This window comes from Nelusetta ayraudi, unplaced genomic scaffold, assembly GCF_046127955.1.
Source record: "Nelusetta ayraudi isolate G7.1 ecotype Tasmania unplaced genomic scaffold, CSIRO-AGI_Nayr_v1 ptg000120l, whole genome shotgun sequence".
NCBI classification, from domain to species: domain Eukaryota; kingdom Metazoa; phylum Chordata; class Actinopteri; order Tetraodontiformes; family Monacanthidae; genus Nelusetta; species Nelusetta ayraudi.
The window spans coordinates 859,527-886,388 of NW_027466170.1; the positions used below are offsets into that span (position 1 = coordinate 859,527).

The window sequence follows — 26,862 nt, forward strand, 5'->3', positions numbered from 1 at the left end:
TGCTTTGACTTTATTTCGGTAATGTCCCTTTGTTGGACAGTTTGAGGTCAACATTTGCGAGCGTGAATGTGCGGAAGGAGAGAGTTCGCGCTTGGCTGGGTGCATCATTCAGCTCGACCTGGCAGCCAGGCAGGCAAGTGTCTACATGTGAGAGTGTGTGTGTGAGAGAGAGAGAGAGAGTGAGAGAGTGCTCGAATTACATTGGACAGGACAGTAGGAGGTTCCAGCAGTGTGCGGCACTGGCTTGGCTCGGCTCGGCTCGGCTCTGCTCGCCCGGGACACTCTGTCCGAGTCTGAGCCGCAGACTGTATTTTTACCGCTGCTCCTGTGATTGTACGTTTCTAATGACGTTCGCGAGGAAGGAGGTCGAGTCGGAGCGTCGCCGCGGCTTTTTATAATCCTATCAAATGTCACGTCGCTTTCGATAAACCGCCCGACGCGACGCGGCGGAACGACACAAACATGGAGCCCCGCGAGGAGGAGCACGAGCCCGAGCCCGGGCTCCGCGAGGGCTGCCTCGAGCGCACCTTCGCGGCCCTGACGGTGGACGACGTGTACGAGATAGCCAAGGCCATCGGCGCCGAGGTGGAGCGGGTCATCGACGGCTGCGGCCGCGAGAACGTGGCGCCGCTGGTGCCCAAGATCGTCAAGGTGCTGGAGCTGCTGGAGGGCTTCGCCTCGCGCAACGACGCGCACAGGCTGCGCGAGGAGGAGCTGCTGCGGACCTTCGAGAATTTGCAGCTGCAGCAGCAGCAGCAGCAGCAGAAGAAACGCGGCGGCAAGGAGATCGAGGAGAGCGGCGACAAGCAGGAGATCAGGGTGAGACACACGACAAGAGTCCCGTCGAACATGTGTGTAAAGCGGGGGTGGGCGCAGTGGAAGCCACGCTACTGTCTGTTGTTGACGTGACGCTGGTGTTGGATCGCAAACCAGACGTCAAGGGTCTGTTTGCCCGGTGGGGGGGGGGGGGGGGGGGGGGGGGGGGGGCGGCGTGAGAACGTAAACACGAAGGTACTTGTTGTTGTTGTTGTTGTTGTTGTTTTACACAGCAAATGTATACATTTATAGTTTCCTTGTTAATTCTAAGGGGTATAGTCGGCATTAGATTTCACTGTGTTGTCACCTACGCCAGTGCACCGGAGGCTCTGGTTTCCTTTTCTAACCCGCGTAACCTTTCTGGGAGTTCACGGATGGAAGGAATTTCACCAATTGGACGCTGTGGCAGTCCTGCGTTAAAAATAATCTAAAAAAAAAAAAGAAGAAGAAGAAGAAGATAAACACAACATCGTCCCAGCGCTGGTTGTGTGGCGTTATGCAAGGCAAGGGTCATATCAGGAAGACTTTCCTGCCCCCAAATAAACGTTTCGAAATCATTCTCTGTGATTCGTGGACTGCTATCAGGTGGAATGTCAGCCACTGCTATTGAGAAAGTGGGCCCAGATGGCACGATTTAAGGCTATGTAAATAGTGTCTATCCAGATTGGGCAAGCGTGTGTGTCCTATGTCATGATGTCCTCTACCAGGCCAGAGGAGGACGCCTTTAAATTCAGACACAGCTGATTCAACCCATGCAGTCATAATATCTCATTTTGGCTGTCACATGTGACTGAAGCTGTCATAAAACACTTTAATAGAGAGAGAGAGAGAGAGAGAGAGAGAGAGAGAGAGAGAGAGAGATGTCCTTGTTTACAAGAATTGTAAGACAGTTTGACAATTTGTCACTGTCCTCTGAGCTGACTGTCGTGTCCAAGAGGGGAGACAGAGGGGAAAAGTCTGCTCTAACTATTTCTTTCTTTCTTTTCTTTTTTTACTGAATAAGCAAAGGCATCTGGTCAGTGACAGGGGGAATCCATTGTCGTCGTGAAAGAATGTGTGGCATGTTTTATTTACGCAGTACAAAATGGTATTGTTGGAGCCGTGACAACGATCTCGCCAAATTATCTCCATTAGTGACAAAGGAATCTTTTGTTTCAAGGTAATTTCCATGGTAGCGTGCTATGCAAGTATCTGTTGACTGAAATTTAAGGTTTGACAAATAAAAACGTCCCTCGAGGGTCAGCATTTGCTCTCCGTGAAGTCTCCATCTCAACACAAAACATCTGTAATAAGTTCAAGTGACCCACCCGTTTGGACAGAACCCAGTTGGCCTCACGCTTCCATGTTCGGGATTTCATTTCCTGTCCCTGACATTTGCACTCTTGTCTCTTCTAATTGTGTCGCAGGAGCTGCAGCAGAAGGAGCAGCAGTGGAGGACGAGGTGTGAGGAGCTCCAGGTCCAGGTGCAGCAGCTTCAAGAGGACAGACAGGAGCTGCAGAGCCGGCTGAAGGGAAGCCATGCACAGGAAGGTGCGAGTCACACAGCTGGCTGTAAATTTACCGGGACAAGTTGTCATGGCAACATGGATTTAAATCATCTGGGCGAGGCACCACATATATTGTCTTTTTTTCCTCTTTTGACTCCAAAGCAGAAATCTGATCCCCGAGATTCTTTATCAAATCCCTTACAACATCATTCTTCATGAAATGCCTTGTTTTTCCTATCCATGATCAGTGTCTTTACCTTTAGGACAGTGGTTCTCAAACTTTCTCTGTCACGCCCCACCTTGGAGGAAGCAAATTTTTCATGATTTTCAAATTTGACGTGGGTGTGTCTTGAGGGATCCCGATGAACCTGCAAGTGGTCCCATGTCTCTAGGACAAAGTTGACCTTTGACCCCATAGACTTGCATGGCATAGGACAACAAGCCCAGTGCCAGGTTGTGGTTTGGCCTCATCTTTGTTGTTTTTCACCCCTTCAGAATAAGAGTAAGGTCCAATATGGCATTAGTTTTAACAGAAACCTAAAGCTGAACTTTTTTGAAAACAAGGAGGCTAAATATGCAGCTTTCTGGTGATTTTGTGATTTTTATGGTATTTCGAGAGTAATCCTTGTGAGGCTACTCAACTGGAGAACTATAACAAGCAAACACAATATGGGACCTTTACGGAGAAACATTTCTGCTTCTTATCATATTCAAAAAACAAAACTCACACATTTAAAAACCAGCAGAATTGCAGGAAACCAGGAGTGTCAAGTAACAGAAAGAGGTAAAAAAAGAAAAAAAAAAAGGGATCTTGGTTTATGAACTTTTCCTTTCATTCTGCTGGAATGAATACGGTGTTCAAACATGTAAAACATCCAGACTTGCTCCTGCAGTGTTTGTTGTGCAGATTATTATAGAGGCAGCAGACTTTCTCATGGCAGACGAGGAATCAAAGGGCGTCCGTGTTTACACTACAAATACACAGAGAGATCACTGGGCGTCAAGGAAAAAAACAGATTCGTTCTTCTGACCTCAAAATGATCACAGGTTTTTTGGGGAGAAGACGCAGCTTGTATTTTTCTCTACTGCACCAGAACCTGTATCACGAAAGGTATCTGACAACACGACTGCAGTATTGGTTTTTCTAATTTTTGGAAGGGCAGCTCAGCTGGAAATTGCAACTCAGCAGTTAAAAGGCCCCTAACTCCCACACCGCTTGTGCTTTGTCGACACTGAAAACGAATTTAAAAATCTTTTTTTTTCCTTCTTTTCTGAACGCTTTCTTTCATTGCTTCTGTTTATGAACATTGATGTTCCCATACATTAAAATATAAGTATAAAAGTGTGTGTGTGTTTGTGTGTGTGTAGACCGCGCCCAGCGGCAGGAGCGTGAGGTGATGCTGAAGCTGAAGGAGGTGGTGGACCGGCAGAGGGACGAGCTCAGGGCTAAAGTGCAGCAAATCGGCACCATCTCCAAGGAAGTGGAGGCGGTAAGGAGACACCGACGCACGCCATTCGCCCACCCGCCTCACATAACGCACCCCGCGGAATGCTACACAAAACCATAGCATTCGTTTCACATGTCCGTTGTAGACTCAGGGTGTGTGTGAGGGAGCTTCTGCTCACAAACCATTAGAGTTTTTAAACTGCAAGTCTGGACACGACTTCCACCAATACACAGTTTAACTGTGTGTGTCTTTTAACTGTTTGCATGTGTGTGTGTGTGTGTGCGTTTGCTTCGAGGCACATGATCTGAACAGCCGTCATAATCGGGTGTGTCTTCAACACTCGCTTGCTCACGGTCAGTTGACTCCAGTAAAACGGTAGACAAAGGAAAAAAGGAAAACAACAACAGTCCTCGGTGGACTGAACTAGTTTCTGCGTCGGCTCAGGCAGATGCCATGCATTTTTCCGAGCTTTACATGAATGCTGCGCTTGTGTTGACACTCTGAGGGTTCCGCTCCACCCCTCCCTCCACCAGATGTCTGCTCCAGATCCCGCGTGTGCTCAAAAACATTCCCGCCCAATCAGCAGAGAGTTGCTCAGCCTACTTCAGACCACAAAAACAACCCGTCTGACTGGAAAGCTGTTTCTTGTTTTGTCGTTTCTTTACGGTAATGTATCCCCGTGCGCACCCCCCGCAGCTCCAGGAGCAGCTGGAGCGCTTCATGAAGATGAACGGCGAGCTGCGGCACAAGCAGAACGTCCTGCAGGCCCAGCTGAAGAGCTCGGTGGAGAGGAAGGCCGACATGGAGGCCGACCTGAAGGAGAGGAGCAAAGAGATCGAGAACCTGCGGGAGCAGCTGGACAGAACCAACAGCAACAGCCTCGTACGTTTCGTTGACAAATGTGATGCATGAACGCATTTCACCCGAGTCATTGGGAAATTGCACCTGGTCAAAAGTGATTATTCCAGCTTTAGGCATAACAATGTACACACACAAGATGTTTAATATTCAATCCAATCAGTAAAAAAAAAAAAAAAGATAAGCTCTGAAATTCTGCTCATCTGAGTCATCAGGTTGTGAATTCTAGAGGGGTCAGACTGACACCCAAATCGCCTCTGGTCCTGTCTGTGTCTTGTCTGACGGACCCTGTGTTTCTCTCTCTCTTGCCATCAGTCCAGCCAACATGGTAAAGCCTCCGAGACGTCGACCCAGCCAACCCGCGACCACAAGGATCCCGACCAGCCGTGCTTCACCAAGAAGGAGGTGCGCGACATCATCTTCGAGAGGAACGAGCTCAAAACCAACCTGTTCCTCGTGCAGGAGGAGCTCAACTATTACCAGAGGTGGGTGCATGAGAAGAGCGCCTGCTGTGGACAAAGCTGCATAGCATCAAATGAAGAGATGCTTTTAGGTCCCAGCCTCGAATGTGTTGTCATTGATACACATTTTCGGTAAACGTTGCTGTTTTTTTCCCCATGAACACACAACTCCGGACTGATCAGCAGCTGAGTTTTCGTCGATAAAAACAAGAATGTGTTTGCAGGGAGATCCTGAACGAGGAGAGGTGCCCCGGGTTCCTCCTAGAGGCCGTCCGCTCGGCCATCAACAAAAAGAGGAAGCTCATCAAGGCCAAGATGCTTGGCATTCCTGTGAATGAGTGCAGCAGCAGGTCTTTCTCGAACTCCCAACACCAAAAGCCAGCACTGCAATAAAAACAGTCAATTTATGTCTCTTAATTTTTGTTCTTCTAATTCCAGCGATGAGGACGACAGGCTGTCTCTGTTTGGATACACAGAAGTTGACAGGCAAGCGGACGAAGTGGACAAGCCGGCCGAGTCTCGCATACGAAGCCTGTGAGTGCTCAGCTTCCAGCCACACTCTCGTTTTAACGTCACACGACTGCAGAACTGCAGAAATTGTCTAACAAACACAAACCTGCTGCCACAACATTAAAAGCACTGACAGTCAAAATGATCAAAATGATCAAATTTAGATGCCTTTGCAGCTCTCGCACCACAGCATTCTAATAGCTTTGGCCTAACCCCTTTGACAGTGCTCCCCCTGCAGGACAATATATTATACCATAGAACAGTGTTGGAAAGATGGTGCAGGATTAAGTTTGTTTCAAAAGTACAACTGTCACTTTACAAATGTTGCATTTGTGCAGGCTGCTTATACATTAACCCGTGAGGGGAACTGATGTTTGTCCTTCTTTGTCTACATCACAGCTTCAGTGGTAACATTTCAAAAATAAAAGCACTGAAATTGACAATCCCAGAAGTCACTGCAATGTGCATGAATAAGTGTATTCATATGGAAACGCGTTTGCACTGTTCATAGAAAGATGTTGCAAGTGGAGGCGTTTTCGGTGGATTTAACAGTTTTTTTTAAGAGTTTTTCCGCTAAAACATTGAGCTTCAATGCACCATAACCAGACACGCGCTCAGCACTTCCTCACTGAATTAGCCTCCGTTGTGACAGTAATTCGGTCCTCATGACACGGGGATAAGATTCACATTGCAGAGGGTTTCCACTGAGCAGCCAACCCGTCGTTAGTTTAGTGCAATTTTCTTTAAGCAGAGGGTTGAAGTAAACACACTGGCAGGACAAAAAAAAACCTCCAGGGATGTAGGAACTACGATGAGTTAGAATAAGATGCATTTTCTCTTTCTTTTTGCAGTTTTATTTGACTCTTTTTTTTATTTCAGTAATATGATTACATTGTCAGAGCCTTTGCCAGGAGTAGCAACCGAAGAATTTACATTAGCTTTGGAGATAAGTGACTTCCATGGAGAAAATACATCATTTGTGTCCCGTAAAGGAAAAAGCTTTACTCAATTCTGTTTACAAAGAGTACAAATCATTAAAGAAATTTCTTGGATTATGTGACAGAACCAAATATACCTTAATAAATGCTTTTTTTTTTTTTTTTTTTAAATTTTTTACGAAAAACCCTTTTGCTACTTTCTTACTACTTCACTATTTACGATCGTATTTTGGGGTAATTTCAACAGTGTCAATGGTGGTTCTTTAGTTTGACTATAGGTTTGTAAAAAAAAAAAATGACACAACAGACTGCTGAAGCTCTTGCAGCTCTCTGCCAGTCCTGGACTATATTTAGCTCTAATCCCAGACTACAAATCTGACATCATCCCTGTCTCCCTCCTCCTCTCCGCTCGGCTGCAGCTTTGGCTTGCTGACGCGGTCGGGCAGCGGCCGGAGCCCCACCCACATGAGCAACTCCGTCTCCAACTGGGAGATCATCGGAGACTCGGAGGCCACCGACGAGACGGACCAAGAAGCCTCGTCGTCCTGATGGCAGCGCGTTGGATCGGCAGCAGATCTCTTCCTCCTTCTGACTGTGGGTCAGTGAAAAAAGAGAAAGTTACAAAGACATTCAGGCCCAAAGGGGAAGCTTTTGTGAGGGTCAATGGGAAAATATTTTGCTTTCTTAACAGTATTTTTGCTAGGATAAAAATAATATTCTTGATGCACTCTTTTCACAAATGTTCTTTGTACAAATTAGTTAAAAAAAAAAATAAGTTGACTCTGTTGCACAAAATGCTCATATGACACACAAACACACAATATTATCAGGTATATTAACTCTTGGAAGATACAAATATTGATTCAAAAATCAACCGATTCTCTGATCACATCCAGTTCACCGCAGAACCAAAGAAATATTTGCAATAAAGTAGTCGGTTCAACTGTGCACCACAAGAGGGCGTCAGTTGACCCCAATGCTTAAGATTTTTTTAAATGACAGATGAACCTTTTTTTCTCATCAGATGAATTAAGCCATGTTATTTTGTCTAATGTAAAGATTATTTTTCTTAAGGAAACAAAAAGAGTGAGAGAGTGTTTAACCCCTGTGCCTCAATCCCAGAGTATTTTCTTATTATTATTGTGCGTGTTACTACAGTCAGCTGTTCGTGTGGTGGTGATGCCATAATTGCCTCTGTGTGTGTGTAGAGGGAGAGAGAGAGAGAGTGTGAGAGAGAGAGAGAGAGAGAGAGCACTTAGGAAAGGCCAGGTACTCCATGAAAAAGGGATGAAGTATTCTTGCAGGAGTTATTTTCCCTAAAATCATCTTCTTTAGTCTCTGACCAGCTCAAAACTGACATCGATGCTGGTGCTGAAAAAGTATTCCAACTTTGATTAAGTTGTTGTCCACGGTAACACTTGCTTTTGTAAAAGCAGATTTTATTGGAGGAGTGCGCCGCCCCGCCCTAAACTGATTTGATGTAATTTGCTCTTTAATTGTATTTTTATTATGTTTCTTATGTTATGTTATTATGTTATGTTGTGTTATTGTTATATTTGATTTTGTGAGTCAATAAAAAAAAAATAATTTGGGTACAGATGCCTTGTTTTGCCCCATGTGATTAAGAAAGTTTGGGAGGAGACAGAAAGGAGTTTTCCTCAGCTCAGAGCGAACACGTCATCGTTGTTTCACCGACTTTCAAGACTTATAAGGAGGACAAAGGCGTCCTTCATCACATCCGGGAAGACTCAACAATGGATTCTGGGAAAAAAAGGTGCACATCAGGGTGGGTGCGGGGGGAGTGTTTGCGTCTCGCCAGTGTGTGTTAGTGTTTGACCATCTTTAAAAAGCTTTGGTCTGGCTGAATAGAAGGAAGTGACTCTGACTTCCCCAGGAAATGGGAAAAGGAAACCCGAGGGTTTCGACCCCTACGGCTGCGCTGGAGCCGCAAGACGCCTCCCGGCAGCGAAGCAGAGGGGATGGAGGCCAGACAGAAGGGGAGATCCTGCCTCTCGCTGCGCCGTCTTTGAGTTGTACAGGAGTAACTCGAACGGGAAGAAAATACTTGTGAGAAAAGGCAGAAGGAAGAAGATTCTGTGCCAGGGTTTGTTGGCTTTTTTTTTTGTTGTGTGCCTCTGTGGAGATGAATCTTCTCCTCGGAGCTCTGAGTGCTCTGCTCAGCTGCTCCTGGTCCTCCTCCAAACTACTGGATCCTGCTGGGAAGAACGTCTGTCGCAGTGTCAGGTACTTTTCAACCACTCCTCCACCCTCGGTCTTTTCTTTGCTACAGTTTCAGAATGACGGCAGCAGGAGCTCAGAGGTGAAGGTTTCCTTTCAACTGCTCTCAAGCTCTTTAGGTTGACGGCCCTCAGCTGTGTTTTAGATCGACCTGATCGGTCCTGCATTTTTTATTATTCAAAAAACTCACTGAATCTCCAGCAAACATCATATTTAGCCCTCTAGGTTTTAACTAGGTTTTAGTTTTCTGCTAAAAGTGACTGTTAGACCTTCCATATGCGCAAGTGAGACAAAAACAAGCCCGCCCTCAGAGGTGGTGGGGTGGTGTCAGTGTCTCTTGTGACATCACAAAGGGATAGTTACCAGGACTGTGGGTTTCAGTACACCCTTTAGCAGAGCAGAGAGCCAAACACTGCCAACATTTTAGAGCATTTTCACTGAACAACAGAATGTTGTGCTCTTTAACTAAATAATATATAGTAAACACCAAAACTACCACAAGAAAAATTAGACTCTTCTTTTTTTCAGGAGAAAACGTTTGTTTCAACATTTATATTCTTTTTAGTACTTGGCAGTAGAACTTAGACTGGTTTCACCAAAAACATCTGGATCCATAAAACACTTTGTTAAAAGTGTGTGTAAACGTGGTGCTATCATCTGTTCAGTGACCCGTCCACTCTGGTCTGCTGCCCCGGTTGGCGACAAGATGGGGGGGACTGCCCGGAGCGTGAGTTCACCGTAAAACACAAGCGATTCAGTGTGTGCATGTCCTTGAGCTTCTTTATTTTCTCTTAAATACCCCCTCTCTCCCCCACTTTGTGTGTGTGTGTGTGTGTGTGTGTGTGTGTGTGTGTGTGTGTGTGTGTGTGTGTGTGTGTGTGCGTGCGCGTGCAGCTGTGTGCGAGGGTGAGCAGGCCTGCCTCGAGGGTGAGATCTGTGTGTATCCTGGAGTGTGTCACTGCCCAGCAGGCTTCTACGGAGCTCAGTGCAAAACCAGTGAGTTCTCCCCAAAGAAGAAATAAAGAACATCTGTTTGATTATGAATCACTGGCGACCCTTTCGACATTGTGTTTAGGACATGAATTACTTTGTTTGTTTAAAGGCCTCCATTCGTAGAAGAGTTTAGTTCTTGCAGTTATCAGCCAAAGATCCAGCTGTTGGGTACATATACTTAGAGCGGGGGCAAGAAAGTATTTGGCAGCCACCGATTCTGCGATTCTGTCCCATTTAAAAAAGATAAGAGCGGTCTGTAATGTTCATCATAGGTACACTTTGACTGTGAGAGACGGAATCGGTGGCGGCCAAATTATTATTTTTTTTATGTTCATGGATCGTCTCTTCCCCTCCGAGGTTGTCCTCCGGACTTCTGGGCTCCAAACTGCCGCAAGGTGTGCCCGTGCCATCCGCACGGCCGCTGCGACCCGCTCACCGGTGAGTGCACCTGCAACGCCAACCGCTGGGGGCCGCTGTGCCAGTACACCTGCAAGTGCGGCTGGCACGGCCGCTGCCACCCCGTCCACGGCAACTGCAGCTGCGAGGAGGGCTGGTGGACGTCCACCTGCTCCAAGCGGTGCCAGTGCGTCGCCGCCGGCTCGGTGGGTCTCGGCTGCGACCAGCTGACCGGCCGCTGCGCGTGCCGGCGGGACCACTGGGGCGTGACGTGTCGCACCGCCTGCAACTGTCACGTGTCGGGGTGCAGCGCGCGCACCGGCCTGTGCGAGTGCGAGCCGGGCTGGTGGGGGAAAGGCTGCGGCGTGCGGTGCAACTGTGACCTGACGCACGGCGGCTGTGACCCGGACAGCGGCGCGTGCCTGTGCCACCCGGGCTACGGGGGCACCTTCTGCAACATAGGCTGCAAGAACGGAACGTATGGCAGCGGATGTGGACTGAAGTAGGTGTTTTGCTCAAGGAGGGCAACGCTTGAGGGCTCCCGCATGTGGCAAAATCCGCTTCAACAATGTTTTCTACCAATAATATTTGACTTTGAAGTGAGAAAAGTCTTCACCTCTCTTGCTCGCCCGGCTTCTCAGAATGTGTGTGCACTTCTGGGTACCTGCCCTTTGTGATCTCACAAAGAGCACTGGCACCTCTCCCATGTTTGTGGCTCGACCCCCCTGTAAAATATTAGCTCTGCTTTTTTTTTTGTCACCCTCCAACCTTCTGTAAGGTCATTTCTTTTCTTTTTTTGTGCTCACGTCTACAAAAGTGTGTGTCGAGAAATGCACAGTCCTGGGGAATCATCTCTTTGTGATGTCACAAAGGGCACTACTACCTCTCCCAGGTTAGAGATAGTACTACCAGCAAGGTATTGGCTCCGCCTTCTGAGGCTGCCTTGTTTCTGTCTCCTTCCAAACATGAAAAATTAAGTTTTTACCTCAAAGCCTTTTCTGGAGACTGCAAACACAGGGCTAAATTTACTGTTTTTGAAGACCAATAGGGATTTTTAGATAATTAATCACGCAAGGCAGCTTCCACTGGAGTCTGAGCTGAAATACAGATGTGAAACATGTCCTCCTGCGGATTAACAGCGCACTTCCATTGTCCAGATGCGGCTTCTGCAAAGACGGTCAGGTCTGCTCCAGGACCGACGGTGCGTGTGACGGCTGCAGGCCCGGCTACAACGGCACGCAGTGCAACCGCCGGTGCCTGGCTGGCTACTATGGAGACGGCTGCCGGGAAAAGTGCGCCCGCTGCAGGAATAACGAACCCTGTGACCACAAAACTGGAAAATGCTCAAGGTGTGACCCAGGATGGACGGGACCCAGGTGTGTGTTTTAGGCAGCATGTAGCAATACAGAGTGTTTATTCATTTTATGTGGTTGTCCCAGGTTGGGTTTCGCTGCGATGAAAAAGCCAAATGTTGCAGACCCTAAGCAAGAAAAAAGACCACATTTGATGACTGTGTCTGACTTAGGTTAGCTGCTGCTCACAGCTCTCGCCCGACAGCCATGAGAGCAAAGAGCTCCAGAGCTCAAATCCAGTAAAAGCACAAAACTCCTTCTGCGGGAGGCTGGCAAGACGGCTGGGTGAATGTCAGCTGCCAAGAGAGGCTACATTATCTGCTACATTCATTTCACATTCAAGGAAAACATCAACTTCCAGGGTGAAAGTGCAGAGTTAAGTGTTGACACAGATAGATCAGGAAGCAGTCACACATTGCTGAAAAGTGCAGCATGCATTCGGCGCCTTGCAGACTTTGATGGTTATTACTTAAAGAAGTGTTTTGTTTAAAACCTATGTCTTCACACCATTTCACAGCTGTCCTTTAGTCTACAAGGTGTCAGAACGTTGTAAGAGTTTGGAGAATATTGGCCTGGAAAACATCGACCTTATTGGTCTTTGCTTGAGACAGTGGGTGTGTGACTCATGTCCACAGGAAAGCAAATCAAGTGAAAACAGCCAAACGTGCTCCGAGTTTCCCATTTCAGATTAGGAAGTGAATGTGGGTCGTGACGATACCAAGCTTGACTCGTTGCCGTCGCTCCGTCCCGCCAGGTGCGAGGCGGCCTGCTCCAACAGGACGTTTGGGGACGGCTGCCGCTTCCTGTGCGGCCCTTGTTTTCACGGCGACTGCCACCACGTGACGGGAAGATGTGTCTGCCAGCCCGGCTTCCAGGGGGAGAGGTGATCGCCCGCTGACAACCGCTCTCATTTCTAAGCGCGTGAAACAAAGTGTGGCCGGAACACGAGCTGTCAGCAGCGCCTCCTTAAATTCAGCGTCAGACGGGCGGGCGGGAGGGAGAGAGAGAGATAAGCGACGCCCAAGCCAAATATGTTTAAACAAAACTGTGTTTGCAGCACGGCCTCGCAGTCTGAGAAAACCTTTTACCAACTTTACATAATTTAAAAACATCTCCAATGTAATTTCCACCTTTGCGATTTGCTGCTTTGAACCTCCGAGCCTCGGGATTTATCATTTTCTGAGTCAGTGCTCATTAAAAAAGAAAAAAACATCTCCAATCACCGACATTTTACCTTAACAGCGCCTAATGAGGTTCTTTCAGAATGCGCTGTTTTAGCTGTTTAATTCTTTATTTTTTTTCTGCCCCTTTTTCCTCCGTCTTCACAAGATGCTTAGTTTTTTTTTCTGCTTTGCAATTTGATTGACTTTTAAAAAAGTCATGCATCAAAGACATGCATGCCAGAGCTGTAAGGTATCTCATTTGTGAACTAAAGTCTCTTGGTGACGAGCGCAATTTCAAAAAAATTCCTGATATTGCCAAAAGATAAAATAATAATGAACAAAATATAGATACGAAAGTAGATGTGAAGTGAGGATGACTGGCATGTGTAATTAAGAATAAACAATAAAAATAAATCCACGTAAATGCCCAACTTTATATAATGCAATCAGACTCCACATTCATCCACTTTTTATGTCTTTGCACCTGATCTGGTTTTGCTGACAGTTTTCATTCATGAAGATGTTCCTGTTGTTTACAGCTGTAATAGCACCTGTGCCGCCCTGCACTTCGGCCTCAACTGTTCCTCCACCTGCAACTGTGGCGAAGGCGTCCGGTGCGACCCGGTGACTGGCGTCTGTCCCGGCAGTACGTCCGTCCTTCCTCCCATCTGCGTTTAGAATAGGCCGCATCACAGATCCTCACGTGTGCGTGCGTTTCCTGTATGTGTGTCAGGTGTCAAGGGTTCCGTGCTCGCCGGCATCCTGGTGCCTCTGCTCCTGCTGCTCCTCGCTGTGCTCTGCTGCTGCTTGTGTTGCGGAGGAAGTTCAGCTGATGCCAAAGACAGGTCCACAGCCTTGTTTCAGTTTCACTCACATCGGTGCAATCAGACACTTTTGAGACGGAGCTCCTTTACTTTGTGTTGCGCAGGGCCGCGGTGGCTGATGGAGGCTTGTTGGTTCGGATGAAGTATCACGTCTACAGCGTCTTGGCCAACATCAGCGCCGCTCTGCCCTGCATCTCCAACTGGTCCTCCGGTTTGCCTCGTGTCACCGGTCAGTAGGATACAAAATTATTGCATTTGATGAAATGCAACTATTTTTTTTCTCAAATGAAAAAAAAAATAGTTTTACTTTCATAACCAACTTTGTTTCAGTGATGTTAGAATGCAATGAATGGGCACTTTTAAATGGTAGGCCACTTCATTTCTTGCCCTCTGAGGGAAAATATTTTATTTATACAACGTATTTAAAATGAACCCAAACTTGGAAAAAGTGGAGTCAAATTGTATGTTTTTTGAAACTGTTTTTTGAACCCTCGCAGCAACCTTTAAAAGCACTTTCTGTCACAGTATCTCACCATGACCCTGAGCTGACCTTCAACCACAGCTTCATAGAGCCGCCCTCCTCCGGCTGGGTGACGGAGGGCTCGTCCTTCGAGACTGACGAGGAGGAGGGAGAGGCCTTGTACTGCGTCCCTCCACGAGAAGGTGCTACCTCTTGCCCATTATTGCAGACATGATGCTTTCTTTCCTCCCCTTTATGCACCTCAGTTTGACATCTCTGTTGGCAGACATTGAACCGGTGGCGGGAGGCGAGTTCCAGGAGATCAGCTCAAAATGCAACATGTTCGACCCGTCCGGCTTCAGCAGCGAGGACATTGCCTCCAACTTCAACATCCCCCGGACCTCCAGCAACGCCAAGTCCAAGCGGCCGTCCGTCTCTTTCGCCGAAGGAACCCGTTTCAGCCCCAAGGAGCGCCGAGGCTCCACACAGGATCCCGCAGCCGCCACCCCCGCCGCTACCGCAGTCCCACGGAGCAAAGCCAAGTCGACCTGGGGAGTGTTGATGCTGTCCAGCCTGCAGAACCAGGGAGGAGCTTCAAGAGCAGGGGAGGCAGAGGACACTGCGGAGAAGGAGAGGGAAGACGAGGAGGAACACGCGGCTGCTCCAGAAAGCCGAGAGGAAAGTTGCGATCCAGGGGACCAGGAGGGAGATAGAACTCCATCGCGGGCCACACTGCAGGTCCCTGGAGCGTCCGGACGGAGACGGACCATGTCCAACACGGCTCACCACAAGGCAAACCAGCCGTCGGCATCTACCTCCGAGGCCCAGGCCTCAGAAAAAGTCACCACGGTGTACGTGACGGTGGGAAAAGCAGGCAAGCCCGTGTTGAAGACGGAGCCCAGCCCCGAAGGTCCCGTCCAGGCCATGCTGCGACGCCTCGGCAGCCTCCAGAGACACAAGGAGCAGGACTCCAGAAACCTGAAGGCCAAAGCGACGGAGGGAGTTATCAAACCACCCAGGAAGAAGCTCGGAGCCCGGGCCAGCATGTGGGAGCAGGAGCAGGGGGCGCCGTCCGCTACCGAAGTCGGCGTGTGCAAGCCGATCAGAAGGAAGCAGGCGGCGCTCGGCTCCAGCGAGCCGGCGGGAGAGACCGCGGCATCGGACGCACCGAAAAGACCGCTGTCGTCCATCCTGAAGAGCGTGCCGGAGGCGGCCCCGGCCGACCCGGGGTCGCATCAGGGGGCCGAGGGGGGCGGCGCCGGGACGGGCGGGGTCGTCAGCGTGGGAGGAGCCGAGAGCAACTACCTGACGGTGGGACCGACGGGAGACGTGGCGAGTCTCACTGAGGTCATCGCCAACGAGGGTGCCGAGCCCTGCTACGAAAACATCATGATCCAACCCTCATAGTGTGATGGTGAATGTAGATGGACAAAGAAAAAGTATGAATCTGGGGGAAAATTTGTTTAAAAGATTAAAAAATCTACAGAAAAAAGAATGGATTAACACGTTTAGACTGTATTTCATTATCACTATCTTTACTTGTGTAGGCATCATAAACACGTCGATTCAAAGTCCAAATTAGACGATATTAAAAGGAAGAAGAAGAAGAGCAAGAAGAAGACTTTACATGCTAATCATAAATGAAGGGATATGATTTGGAACACAGCTGAAGACTTGAAAAGTGTCAGTTAAATTCCCACGAACTTATGAGATGTTGACTGAGGAACAAAATATCCCACAAAGTCCGTTAAGTTGTGACTGTTTATTTCAACCCACGTCAATTTTAAAGAAAACTGGATGCAATCGTTTTTTTCTGGAGTTCAATAGTTTTTTTTTATTTTCTTTTCTAGTTTAGTGCAGTTTAGTGTCATTCATCAGATCGGTACAAGGTACAGCCTGTAGGACTCGGCTCAACATTTAGTCCTTTATCAGTGTCACAATGTAAGAAAAACAGAGACTGTTGGAATGTTTTGACTCCAACGAGCTTTAGTCAAAGTCTCCATCTGTCCACTGACGTTCTGCTGGGAATTCTGTGTTGGGTAAAGATCGCATTTGACATATTTGACCACAGTCACATATTTAACAATCACATACGCTGTCTCTCTCTGTTTCTCCTTCTCTGTTACACACACACACACGCACACGCGCAAGGACGTATCATGTTCCTGATGATCGGTTGATCATATTTTAATTCCATTTATTGAGTTGTTAAACACTGTCTGATAAATGTAAATGTGGACAAAGTAAAATATTTTAACAGGAACTTATAAAATAACGTATAAAATCCACTGGATCTTGACTGGAGGTGTTAGAAAGGAGTTCAGCAAAATCAAACATTTGAAATTGGGTTGTGAGGAGCAGCATGTGGACTTTCACCCATCTCCAATATTTGCTGAAGTGGAGAATGTTTGTCACTGCATTTCTTTCTTCCCTCCTGTGTCCCAGTTACAGCATAAAGTCCTTTATGTGCTAAATCCTATTATGTCTAATTGATCCCATTATATATATATATATATATATTCTTATACCTAGAATATTCAAATTTACTTCTCTGAGCCTTGGCTGCCTGTGCAGCCGAGCCAGTACTTGGCGATGGATCTGGGGTACGGAGGTATGGCCGGGACGACTCTCTTGGTCTTCAGGTCCACTTTAAAGTATTTTTCTAAGAGAAAAAAACAAACAAATACCAGAAGACGGTCATTTTCCTTTTGTGATGATTAAAAGCCAGCTCCTCTCTAACCTGGTTACTAGGTGAAAGTTGAGTTCAGATAATGGGACTGGGCAGAAAGTAACAACTTTATCAACTTTGTTTGTTAGGGCTGTCACATGGAAAACACACTGAGCACACACAATGTGACACTTGTTAGAAGGAAGACAAGTTGCTATATGGTGATAAAGTACTGTTGCCCTTACTGTTGCTTGGAAGGCTCAGGTATCAATACTGAAATCTCATTTGTTTGTTATTGCAAACGTATGCTTGAAAATATATATTTTTTTCCATAACCAAATGGTGTCCTGGTTGGTAATGGAATGTGAGATAAACAATACGGAATAAAAAGACAAGGAACAAAACACAGGAATTAACTGTAAACCTTGTTGTTGCTAAAGAGATTAGCATGGAAAGTGCATAGAACTGGTCTGCATTTTCAAATTCAACAAACACTGAAAGCTTCTTCTTGGTGGAAAACACTTTCTATGACATCTTAACAAGATGGATGAACAAGATTTAGAAAGGTTTTTCCCCAGTGAGCCAGATTACTTGTAGGATGTCTACTTTTTGTGTGTGAATTACCTCCTTTGAAGAAGTAGACGGTCTGTATGGGCAGGTGACTCTGGAGAGAATCCCAGTACCTCCGGTCTTGTCTGGAGTCGTAGTTGCCTCTGTTGTTCTGGTTGTACCTGTCCCACCGTCTGTCCTGGTCCCTGTCCTGATCCCACCGCTGGTCCCAGTCGCGACCCAGCCTCTCCTCCATCTCCATCCTCTTCTCCGCCAGCCTCAGACCCATGTCCATCCCCCTCTGTGCAAAGTCCTGACCCATGTTCATGCCCCGCTCGGCCATCGACTCCCAGAAAGGCGATCGGTTTTGCCTCCTGCGACCCCACTGCTGCCCGTACATCTGGTCCCACTGCTGTCCGTACTGCTGGTATTGCTGGTTCCACTGCTGGTCGTACCGGTAGTCGTTGCGAGGACGCATGGGTCTCCACGGTGGGACGTACATCCTGCCCGTCATGACGGCATCAACTGGGGCCTTCAGCCCTTTCCAGTCTCTTTCAATGAAGTGGTGCTTGTCATGATGCTGAGGCACTGGTTGAGGTGGACACAGAACATGTTGGTGAGGACTAGCGTAGTCAAGCAAACGTTGAGTTGTGGGAGGGGGAGGTGTGGCTAAGTTTTAAAACCCCCCTGGTCTTTCAAAAGCTTTGGAAAGAATTCATCATTTGGACTTCCCTTACAAAACTGAAGCTATGATCAGGTTTACTGTACTGTAACTTACATCCGGAGAAGAGGTCGCTGAGGAAAGATTCGTACTGGTTGTAATACATGTCTGCGTAGCGCCTGAACAGCATGGACGGAGATGTCTGGGACATGGCGATACACTCCTCGTGGGACGGCTGGTGCAAGAACTCGTAGGTGTGGTACTGGTCGGCTGGAGAAACCATGACAAGACCACAAATTAGTACCGATACTGGATCATTGAGAGTTCACCAACTGTAATAAATTCCCTCGTTGTCTTTGTGCCTTGCACGCTACAGTGTTGCACGCAGTCATTTGCCTGCCAGTACCTTTGAAAAAGTAGACCTTCTCCCTGCCGTTGTGTCCCGGAGCAGGCAGAGCGAAAGCTGCGTCCAGGTGATCGGGAATGTTGTCGAAGCCCACGTTGATTGCTCGAGGGTAGTCGCCATCCAGCACGCCGTTGTCGAACCTCCAGTATTTGGTTCCCTGTGGGGGGAGATTTGACTCAGCTGGTGTGCTTGTGAAGCCGTTGTGAGCACGGCCCACTCTCCGCGTTCCCCACCTTGAAAATGTACGTCTTTCCTTGGCAGTTGTAGCGCGTGAAGGCCGTATCGATTGGCCCGTCGATGCCCCACACGTCCTTGATGAGCTTCGGGTAACCGGGGAGAACTGACTTGTGGTCCAGTTCGAAGAAGTACTTACCTGGAAGGGAAAAGAAGGTGACACAGGTGGAAACTCAAGAAGGGCGCCAAGAGGAATGCTCTTACTCACCTCTGAAGGCAAATATGGAGCCATTTTTTATTTGCATGAAGGAGTCAAAAGGTGCCCCGCTGCAGACCTCAGCGTCCGGGTCGGGGGCTTCAGTTGTGTCTGTCGTTACGGCAACCGTGGTGGCCGCATCAGGGGTAGCTTCGGCTTCAGGGGCTCTGGTTGTCAAGTCATCTGCGGGTGGATCAGTCGGTGAAACGGGTGTTGACGCCAGGGTGGGGTTGAGCGGTCGAGGAGATCTGCTCATGTCCAGCGAGGAGTCCGGCCGCCGGTACGGTCTGCGGCCAAAGTCAGTCGACGGCCTTCGTGTCGGTCTCAGCCGACGACTGCTGGCGGGTATCGGGGATGGAGAGGCGCCTTCGAGCGGCTCGTCATCGTAGTCGTCCTCTGGAAAGACGAAGGTGTCTCCACGAGCTTGAGGAAGGAGGGACGAGAAGGGGGAGGGACCAAAAAAGAGAGCGTCTTTGCCGAGGGACAACCCCTAACATGTCGCACATGACTGAGTCCAGGTTTGTTGTTTTTTGTTTTTTTTTACTCACTCATCATGCCGCACGTGACCTCGTAGTCGGAGCAGCAGCTTTTGTAATACTTGCACATTGAGTCGCACTGGCAGGTCCTTGCTGAGTCGAAGCCATTCTCACAGCGGCCCATGCATGACTCTGGAAATACACAGAGCGTCTGTCATGACGTTCTGCATTTCTGACCAAAATGTATCAGCCCATTCGGATAATTAAGATAAATCCAATTGGATTTAATTACAGCTTTAATTAGACCTTGGCTGCCTGCCAGGAGGATCATGGGATTCCCTCGTTTCTCCTATTACTCAAGTCGCTCGCCAGTCAGAAACAAGAGTTTACTCAATGTTTAAAGCTTTATGGTGTCGACTAAAGTTGGTATCCACCAAGTTTTTATCCAGAAAGGCAAATGAGGTCTTGAACATTATTTGCCTTCTATAAAAACTTTAGATAACCCTGCGACGTTCAGTTGCTGCTCAAGATGCTTGAGAATGGGACATGCAAACACTTTGAGGTGATCAAACTTTCATTATTAGGCCTTTATTCAGCCAAACAGTAGAAATAAGCTTTGTAAAGACACTGTTCATAGTGTAGTATGGTAAGTCAAAAACATTTACGACTATAATACAGTCTAAGATGCACTCTACAATAGAAGTACTGACATTTTATTATTGGCAACATTTGCATTATTCAAAGGTTTAAAAGATATGATTTATTTATCATATAATATTATATTTTTACTCACCTTCCACAGCCAAAGTGTGAGCGATCAGGGCAAATAGCGGGACGAGCCACAGCCTCATGTTGCCTCTGTTGTGTCAGAGGACTGAATGAGTAAAGCATCGATGGACCGCGTGCTTCCAGTCATTGAAAACATGTGACAGTGACCCCAATTCATTGTTTACTTTAATCTTGTTTGCCAACTTCCCCCTGCTCGGCCAAATAAGCAGAGCCACTAGAGGACAACGAGATCAATAAGAAACGTTAATGTGTAGTTAAAGTGACCGTTGACCAGAAAAAGACATTTTTAAGTCCAGAGATTCCAGACCTTAGAGTGACTTTGGTGTGTTGTTCAGATGCCTCAAATGCATCTGTCTAATAATAATCAGATTGGGAATCCTCTTAAAAAAAAAAAAAAAATCTAAACTGTTTCAAAATGTGTGCTAAATAGGTCATTTCAGTTGTGATAGAATCACATAAATCTTCATCAAACTAGTTTCAGAGGTTTTGTAATCGATTTATGTCAATATATGAGCAGCAGGTATGATGTCTAAGGTGAATCAGTTACACTTTAAGAGCTTTAAGAGAGACCTAAACATTGAAAATCCGAGCAATGTTTGCTTGTACATCAACAAATTTAAGTTACTTAGTTAGTTAGTTAGTCCACCAAAAAAAATCACTGTGCAATAATCAGCCTTCAATCTTTGCATTTAATCAATATGACACCTCACCCAGGTTAGTAAGACCCCATAAACACAAAACGGAGAGCTAAATATTCTTCTGTGGGCAAAACGACTCGGAGAACGGCACTTTGAAAGAAAATATAAAAACATTTGGCATCTTAAAAAAGTTCTTGGTACGTTTCTCCAGGTCATCCAGCAGAGGGCGTGCCCGTATCTGCTGGTATGACGAGCGCAGCGACTGTCATTCACCGGAAGAAGGAGCAGTCAACCAGAGCCGGTGGACAGAGACGATGCTCGATGGCAAACAGAAGGCCGGTGGAGGGAGGATGCTGAGGACCCGGAGGATGTGATAAAAAAAAAAATAAATAAATAAAAAAAATAAAAAAAATCTTTTTTTCCCCCACTGAAAGACGCGACGACGGCAGGAAGTTGAGGCCACAAGAAAAGAAAACAGCGCAGCCATCCTTTGTTTACTCCACGGAACCGGGAGGGGAGACGCATCAGCAGTGTTGTTTCCGCAGGCAATCACAACATATTATCTCGGTTTGAGGGCCTGCTGGGATTTAAGTCCTTGTGAACGAGGAAGGATCAGTCGAGGAAGAGAAAAAGGAGACCACAGCAGCAGATGCTGATGCAGGGAAACCCGACGAAGACCCACCGCCACCTGCTCCTGATCTGCTTCCGGGGCTCTTCACGCGCTTTGCGGTAATATAAAAAGGGTGACATTGTGACTCGGGGAGGTGATGCAACGGGCTGACAGCTGTAAGTCTTAGTTGGTGACAGAAGCGCCGGCGCATGTGCCGGTGTTCGTATCTGAGCGGCAGTCAGATACGAGGCTCTTGTAAACAAACACGTCACCGCCGCCAGTAGATGCTCTTGTCTCTGACGCTCTTCCTGTGCAGGCTCTTCCGACATTTATCCATCATGTTCAGCACCGACAGACTCACAGTTCCTGATTATGTCAGCCGCCTGCAAAGAGGCAGGAGCGGCTCCGGTTGCAGCTCCGGCTCCGGCTCCGGCTCCGGCTCCGGGTCCGAACTCAGGCCGGTCTCCCCGGGGATCAGTGCCGACGTCCAGGCCGTGCTGGACAACTCCCTGCCCGCCCTGCGCTGCGCCATCAGGCGGCTGAAGAGCGGCAAGGAGAGCTCCGACTCCGAGGAGATCCGCCAGGCCATAGCTGAGATCTACCAGCTGGTGGAGGAGGCCTGGGTGCTGCCCACCTCAGGCCGTCAGGTGGCCGAGGAGATCTGCAACAGGATCCGCCTGGAGGGAGGCCTGGAGCTGCTGCTGCAGCTGCAACAGGCGCCTGCCGTGGAGATCACCTATGAGTCTGCAAAACTGCTGGAGCAGATCCTGATCGCTGACAACAGGTGACGATGAAGTGGAAATGATGCGCGTGCATGGCGTGACGCTGACAATCGCACAGTGAGAGATGCGCACGTGTTAGTTGATTAATGATGAGTGGAAACTAATGATGACCTCGTGATTTGCCTTAACAAACAAGCCATAACTATTTAAGATAATAACGTGAAATCAATTAGGAAGCAGGCAGACTTAAATGACCACCTTAAATGGTTTCAATAATCTTTTACGGCGAGTTCAGGTTGATTGACCAGCACTAGTACAACATTACAGCAATGAGAACAAATCAAATAACCATTATGAATAGATTAATATTTGAAGGTAACCTTTTGTAAAGTCACATATACTTACAAGTCTCATTAGGTTCCAAGGGTGATGCTTCAAAAGTATAGACTAAAATAATCTTCATCTTAAATGTTTGTTTGGTCAGACGGTCAGTGTCAGGGGCTGGTTGGTGGTTCTACCTGACGCCCTCGTCATCTTCACTACTTCCTTGCAGAACTACCATCAGATTTTTCCTGGCCATTAATCGTTGCTTGTGTCGACAGAGACTACCTGGCCCGGATGGGTCTAGGGGTGGTCCTCAACCTGACCCGGCAACAGGAAGATGCCCAGCTGGCTCGCAGCGTTTCCGGGATCCTGGAGCACATGTTCAAGCACAGCGAGGAGACGCTGGTCCACCTCATCTCCAACGGCGCCCTGGACGCGCTGCTCTACTGGTGCCGAAGCACCGACCCCACCGTGCTGCGGCACTGCGCCGTGGCGCTGGCCAACTGCGCCATGTACGGCAGCCACCGCTGCCAGCGCTGGATGATCGAGAAGCAGGCGGCCGAGTGGCTCTTCCCGCTGGCCTTCTCCAAGGAGGACGAGCTCATCCGCTTCCACGCCTGCCTGGCCGTGACCGTGCTGGCGACCAACCGCGAGGTGGAGAAGGAGGTGGTCAAGTCGGGGACCCTGGAGCTGGTGGAGCCCTTCATCGCCTCGCTGGATCCCGACGAGTTCGCCCGCAGCTTGCTGGACAGCGCCGACAGCATGCAGGGCAAGACGGCGTCGGACCTGCAGCACTTCCTGCCGCTGCTGGACGGCACCAGAGTGGAGGGCAAGTGCATCGCCGCCTTCTACTTCTGCGTGGAGACCAGCATCAAGTCTCGTCAGAGGAACACGAAGGTATTTCATCTTAGAAGCCTCAAATTTAGTAGAAGTCAATGAATCATTGTTTTCTCCTAACCTGTCAACCTATCAATGCGCTGCAGAAAATGAGAAACTCTCCTTATTTTATTTCTTTTGAAGCGTCGCTTTTCACTACAGTCACGCTAAAACACACTGCTCTTGAAATATGCTGATTGTGATGTCACAAAGGGCACTGATATGAAATATTTTCCTGCTAAAACTGAGCTGTTTTAGCAGGAAGCTGCAAACAGAAGGCTAAATATCCTTTTTTATTTCTTCTTCTTCTTCTTCTTCTAGAGGTCAATAGAGTTTGTTTGGGTAAATAGTTTAGCAAGGCTGTTCCAGGATGAGAAGATCTGACACGTTGTCCCTCCTCCTAGATATTTCAAGAGATCGGAGCAGTGCAGAGCCTAAAAAGAATCGTCATGTACTCCAGCAACGGCACAGCGTCGGCCCTTGCCAAGCGCGCGCTGAGAATGATGGGAGAGGAAGTGCCTCGGCGTATCCCTCCCGGCGTGGCCAACTGGAAGACCCGCGAAGTCCAGACCTGGCTGCAGCAGGTCGGATTCAGCAGCTTTTGCGATCGTTTCCAGGTAGGAGACGCTCGCCGTGGATGTGCGAATGTTGTACTCCTGAACGGAAAGCTGACCTCTCCAAGTGGTTTCACCCTTGTGCGTAGGAGCTCCAGGTGGACGGAGACCTCCTGCTGACCATAACGGAACAGGATCTGAGCAACGATCTGGGCATGACCACGGCTATCACGCGCAAGAGGCAAGTTGTTAAAAAAACCCAAACAACCCTCAACCTTCAAACACGCCACTGGAGGTCCGATGACTCATCCGCCATCTGTCCTCCAAGGTTTCTGAGGGACTTGCGCGTACTGAAGACCTACGGCAACTACTCGACGTGCGACCCGCACAACATGGCCGACTGGCTGGTGGAGGTGGACCCTCGCTTCCGCCAGTACACCTACGGCCTGGTGCAGTCCGGGGTGGATCGCAACAACGTGCAGGCCGTGACCGATCAGCAACTGCAGCACGACTGCCACATCGACAACGGCGTCCACAGAGCCAAGATACTGTCCTTCAGCCACCGGCCGGTCAAGCCGTCGCTCACCGACTCCCAGCCTGCAGGGCCCGACGTGTTCATCAGCTACCGTCGGACCACCGGCTCCCAGCTGGCCAGGTCAGAACTTGGGTTAAACGGGGCAAGCAAACACATTCTTCTCATGTTTATTTCACCGACTCTTCACTTTTCTACCCCCTGCTATACTCCAGCCTCCTTAAGGTGCACCTGCAGGTTCGAGGCTTCAGCGTCTTCATTGATGTGGAGAAGCTGGAGGCGGGTAAATTTGAGGACAAGCTGATACAGAGCGTCCAGAGGGCTCGCAACTTCATCCTGGTCCTGTCCGCAAACGCACTGGACAAATGCATGGGTGACGCTGCAACGAAAGACTGGGTGCATAAGGTCAGAAGTTTTCCATTAAAGAGATTAATCATAGATGAATCATGCAAAAAATGTTGCCTGATGCCCAGAAGCAGAGTTGAGAGATTCTGCATACTCAGCGTTTAGACAGTTGAAGTAAAGCCAGGATTCTATTGCTGCACTGTGATCTATCGAGATCTTTTTTAAATTCCAACTTCTGCTGCTAATTATATTGCAAATGACCCAGATAGTCATTTACTAATTGTTGTCTGTACCGAGTTTTAAGTGTGCACATCCGATCGGATGAGCCAAATGTCCAGCTGGACAACCTTCTGCTAAACATTTGAGTTACAAACATCAGCGGATTTAATTCCTTAGCACATGATTCCACCTTTCACTCAGTATCAAGATGTGCTGCTGCTGCTGCTGCTGCTGCTGCTGCTGCTGCTGCTGCTGCTGCTGCTGCTGCATATCGCAGACTCTAAGACGTTGCCCTGATTTGTTTTACAGGAGATTGTCACAGCTTTGGCCGGCAAAAAGAACATCGTTCCTGTCGCAGATAATTTTACATGGCCGGACCCGTTGTCCCTGCCGGAGGACATGAGGCCGATTCTCAACTTCAACGGCATCAAGTGAGTTTCGGTTCAGGCCCCAGAAGCTGAAGCAGGCTGCAGCTTTGAAAACCACAGTGGCTGCTCAGCGAGTAAAACAGGATGTTCTCAAACTGTCGAAACTACACAGAGCAGTCTAAAATTAGTAGGGGGAATTAGTTTTTCACATACAGGCCAGCCAATTTTTTTTTTTTTTTTTTTTTTTTTTTGAAAGGTTTAATTAGTAATCTTTAAAAGCCTTTTCTGTCTGGCATGTAAATAATTTATGTGGTGTTCTCTCATTTTTTATTGCTTACTACTGGTGTGAAACAAACAGGCAACACATCAATTCAGAGACCGCCAACGGTCATTAAATGTCTTTAATTGTTTGATTTTTTTTCTGACAACAGGTGGTCTCATGAATACCAAGAAGCAACAATTGAGAAGATCCTTCGTTTTCTGAAGGGAAAGCACGACCTAACGGACAGCCCGGGCTCCAAAGGGCAGAAAAAGAAGGAATGATTGAAAACTTTCATTTGTGAAAAATGCGTAAAAATGATGCCAAATTTCCAAACGCATGTGAATTTTTCAATTTGAAAGGTGTTTAGATCACAGGCTCTCAGAAAGACCTACTATACTGCAAATAACCAATTCGAAAAGGAATTTCTGAATGTATATCGTGAAGTGTAAGCCTTCAGTGGTGACACCCTCAGCAGTAGCAGCCGCAGAGTCCAGTGAGCGCGCGGCCGGTAATGGTGTCAGATAATCCCGGCCTTTTGTCTCTCAGGAAAATATCTGTGATAAGGTCACGCAGCAATCAACCATAGCGATAAACGTCTTCTAACTTAACTCAATGTTACTGTGTTTGTTTGTCAATCTCATGTACTGTGCATTCGTCTGACCAATCAGGTGCCAGACGTCTGTTTCCTTTATTTGTGTAGGATGCAGCAGTTCTCAGCGGGTGTGTAGGCTGTTAGTCGTACTCTAATTACTAAAACTGTAATTAGCTGCTTGCACACGATTCCGACCGACTGACAGTCTAACAGTGTTTTTGTCACAGGGCTTCTCGCAACACAATGAAATAATTGAATAACGATGTGAACTTTACTCTGCCGGCACTTTAGTCTGACGGCAGTGCAACAGTGATTCCATGCAGTATTCTTGTTCTCTCAGTGTACTCCAAGTTGAGCAGTCGATCAAAACACACATTTAAATCCAGCACAATGAAAAAAAAATATAGAAACAAAGGCTTTGTTGATGCTAATATAAATATAGGATAATTTATTGACCAAAGATGTCACCTATATATTTCGGTCACATATTGAGCTGATTCTTTTCATGTATGACAGCCTGTATACATTGCCTTTATCCTATCTTGCCTTACTTAATATTGTTTCATGCCTGTGTCCACTTAATAGAATTCAAACACTGTATGATTTCCCTTTTAACCCACATCGTCAAGGCTTCTTTCCTCCTAGATCCTTAATGCTGTTTGTGTAAAAAAAAAAAAAGAAGAACAACCTCCTTCATTGAAATGTGAAATGAAATGGCTGTAAAACCTTTCTAAATAAAAGTCTTAATTTGAATTCAGCGACTAAGACGTAAACAGAAACAAATGTTTCGTTTCATTTTTTTTTGCATCCTTGTCAAATGAATCAGATGCAAGCAGCATAAGCACATAAGTACATATACAGGAACATTTGAGATATGAAATACAACACAAGTGCCTG

At 47.6% G+C, this 26,862-nt stretch overlaps 4 protein-coding genes across 4 annotated transcripts; 3 read left to right on the plus strand and 1 right to left on the minus strand.

The window, feature by feature from the left end:
• Positions 1 to 219: 219 nt before the first annotated feature.
• Positions 220 to 7,902, plus strand: rilp (Rab interacting lysosomal protein). The gene is made up of 8 exons (XM_076049822.1): positions 220 to 819; positions 2,223 to 2,346; positions 3,672 to 3,793; positions 4,448 to 4,633; positions 4,925 to 5,094; positions 5,295 to 5,420; positions 5,509 to 5,604; positions 6,938 to 7,902. Exons 1-8 carry the CDS (start codon positions 463 to 465, stop codon positions 7,065 to 7,067), a joined length of 1,311 nt encoding a protein of 436 aa, XP_075905937.1. The 5' UTR covers positions 220 to 462; the 3' UTR covers positions 7,068 to 7,902.
• Positions 7,903 to 8,457: 555 nt separating this feature from the next.
• Positions 8,458 to 16,423, plus strand: scarf1 (scavenger receptor class F, member 1). Its single transcript, XM_076049798.1, has 11 exons — positions 8,458 to 8,762; positions 9,422 to 9,483; positions 9,651 to 9,752; positions 10,107 to 10,647; positions 11,303 to 11,521; positions 12,252 to 12,380; positions 13,200 to 13,306; positions 13,394 to 13,505; positions 13,589 to 13,713; positions 14,010 to 14,147; positions 14,231 to 16,423. The coding sequence occupies exons 1-11, from the start codon at positions 8,662 to 8,664 to the stop codon at positions 15,349 to 15,351; spliced, it is 2,757 nt and encodes a 918-aa protein (XP_075905913.1). The 5' UTR covers positions 8,458 to 8,661; the 3' UTR covers positions 15,352 to 16,423.
• vtna (vitronectin a) lies at positions 15,692 to 20,051 on the minus strand. Its single transcript, XM_076049799.1, has 8 exons — positions 19,928 to 20,051; positions 19,207 to 19,326; positions 18,671 to 19,081; positions 18,462 to 18,601; positions 18,229 to 18,385; positions 17,940 to 18,092; positions 17,237 to 17,749; positions 15,692 to 16,606 (listed from the first exon to the last, which is right to left on the minus strand). Exons 1-8 carry the CDS (start codon positions 19,983 to 19,985, stop codon positions 16,488 to 16,490), a joined length of 1,671 nt encoding a protein of 556 aa, XP_075905914.1. The 5' UTR covers positions 19,986 to 20,051; the 3' UTR covers positions 15,692 to 16,487.
• A 603-nt stretch (positions 20,052 to 20,654) lies between these two features.
• sarm1 (sterile alpha and TIR motif containing 1) lies at positions 20,655 to 26,718 on the plus strand. Its single transcript, XM_076049678.1, has 8 exons — positions 20,655 to 21,955; positions 22,496 to 23,114; positions 23,498 to 23,710; positions 23,797 to 23,888; positions 23,976 to 24,302; positions 24,395 to 24,584; positions 25,053 to 25,174; positions 25,543 to 26,718. Exons 1-8 carry the CDS (start codon positions 21,456 to 21,458, stop codon positions 25,652 to 25,654), a joined length of 2,175 nt encoding a protein of 724 aa, XP_075905793.1. The 5' UTR covers positions 20,655 to 21,455; the 3' UTR covers positions 25,655 to 26,718.
• The last annotated feature ends 144 nt before the right edge of the window (positions 26,719 to 26,862 follow it).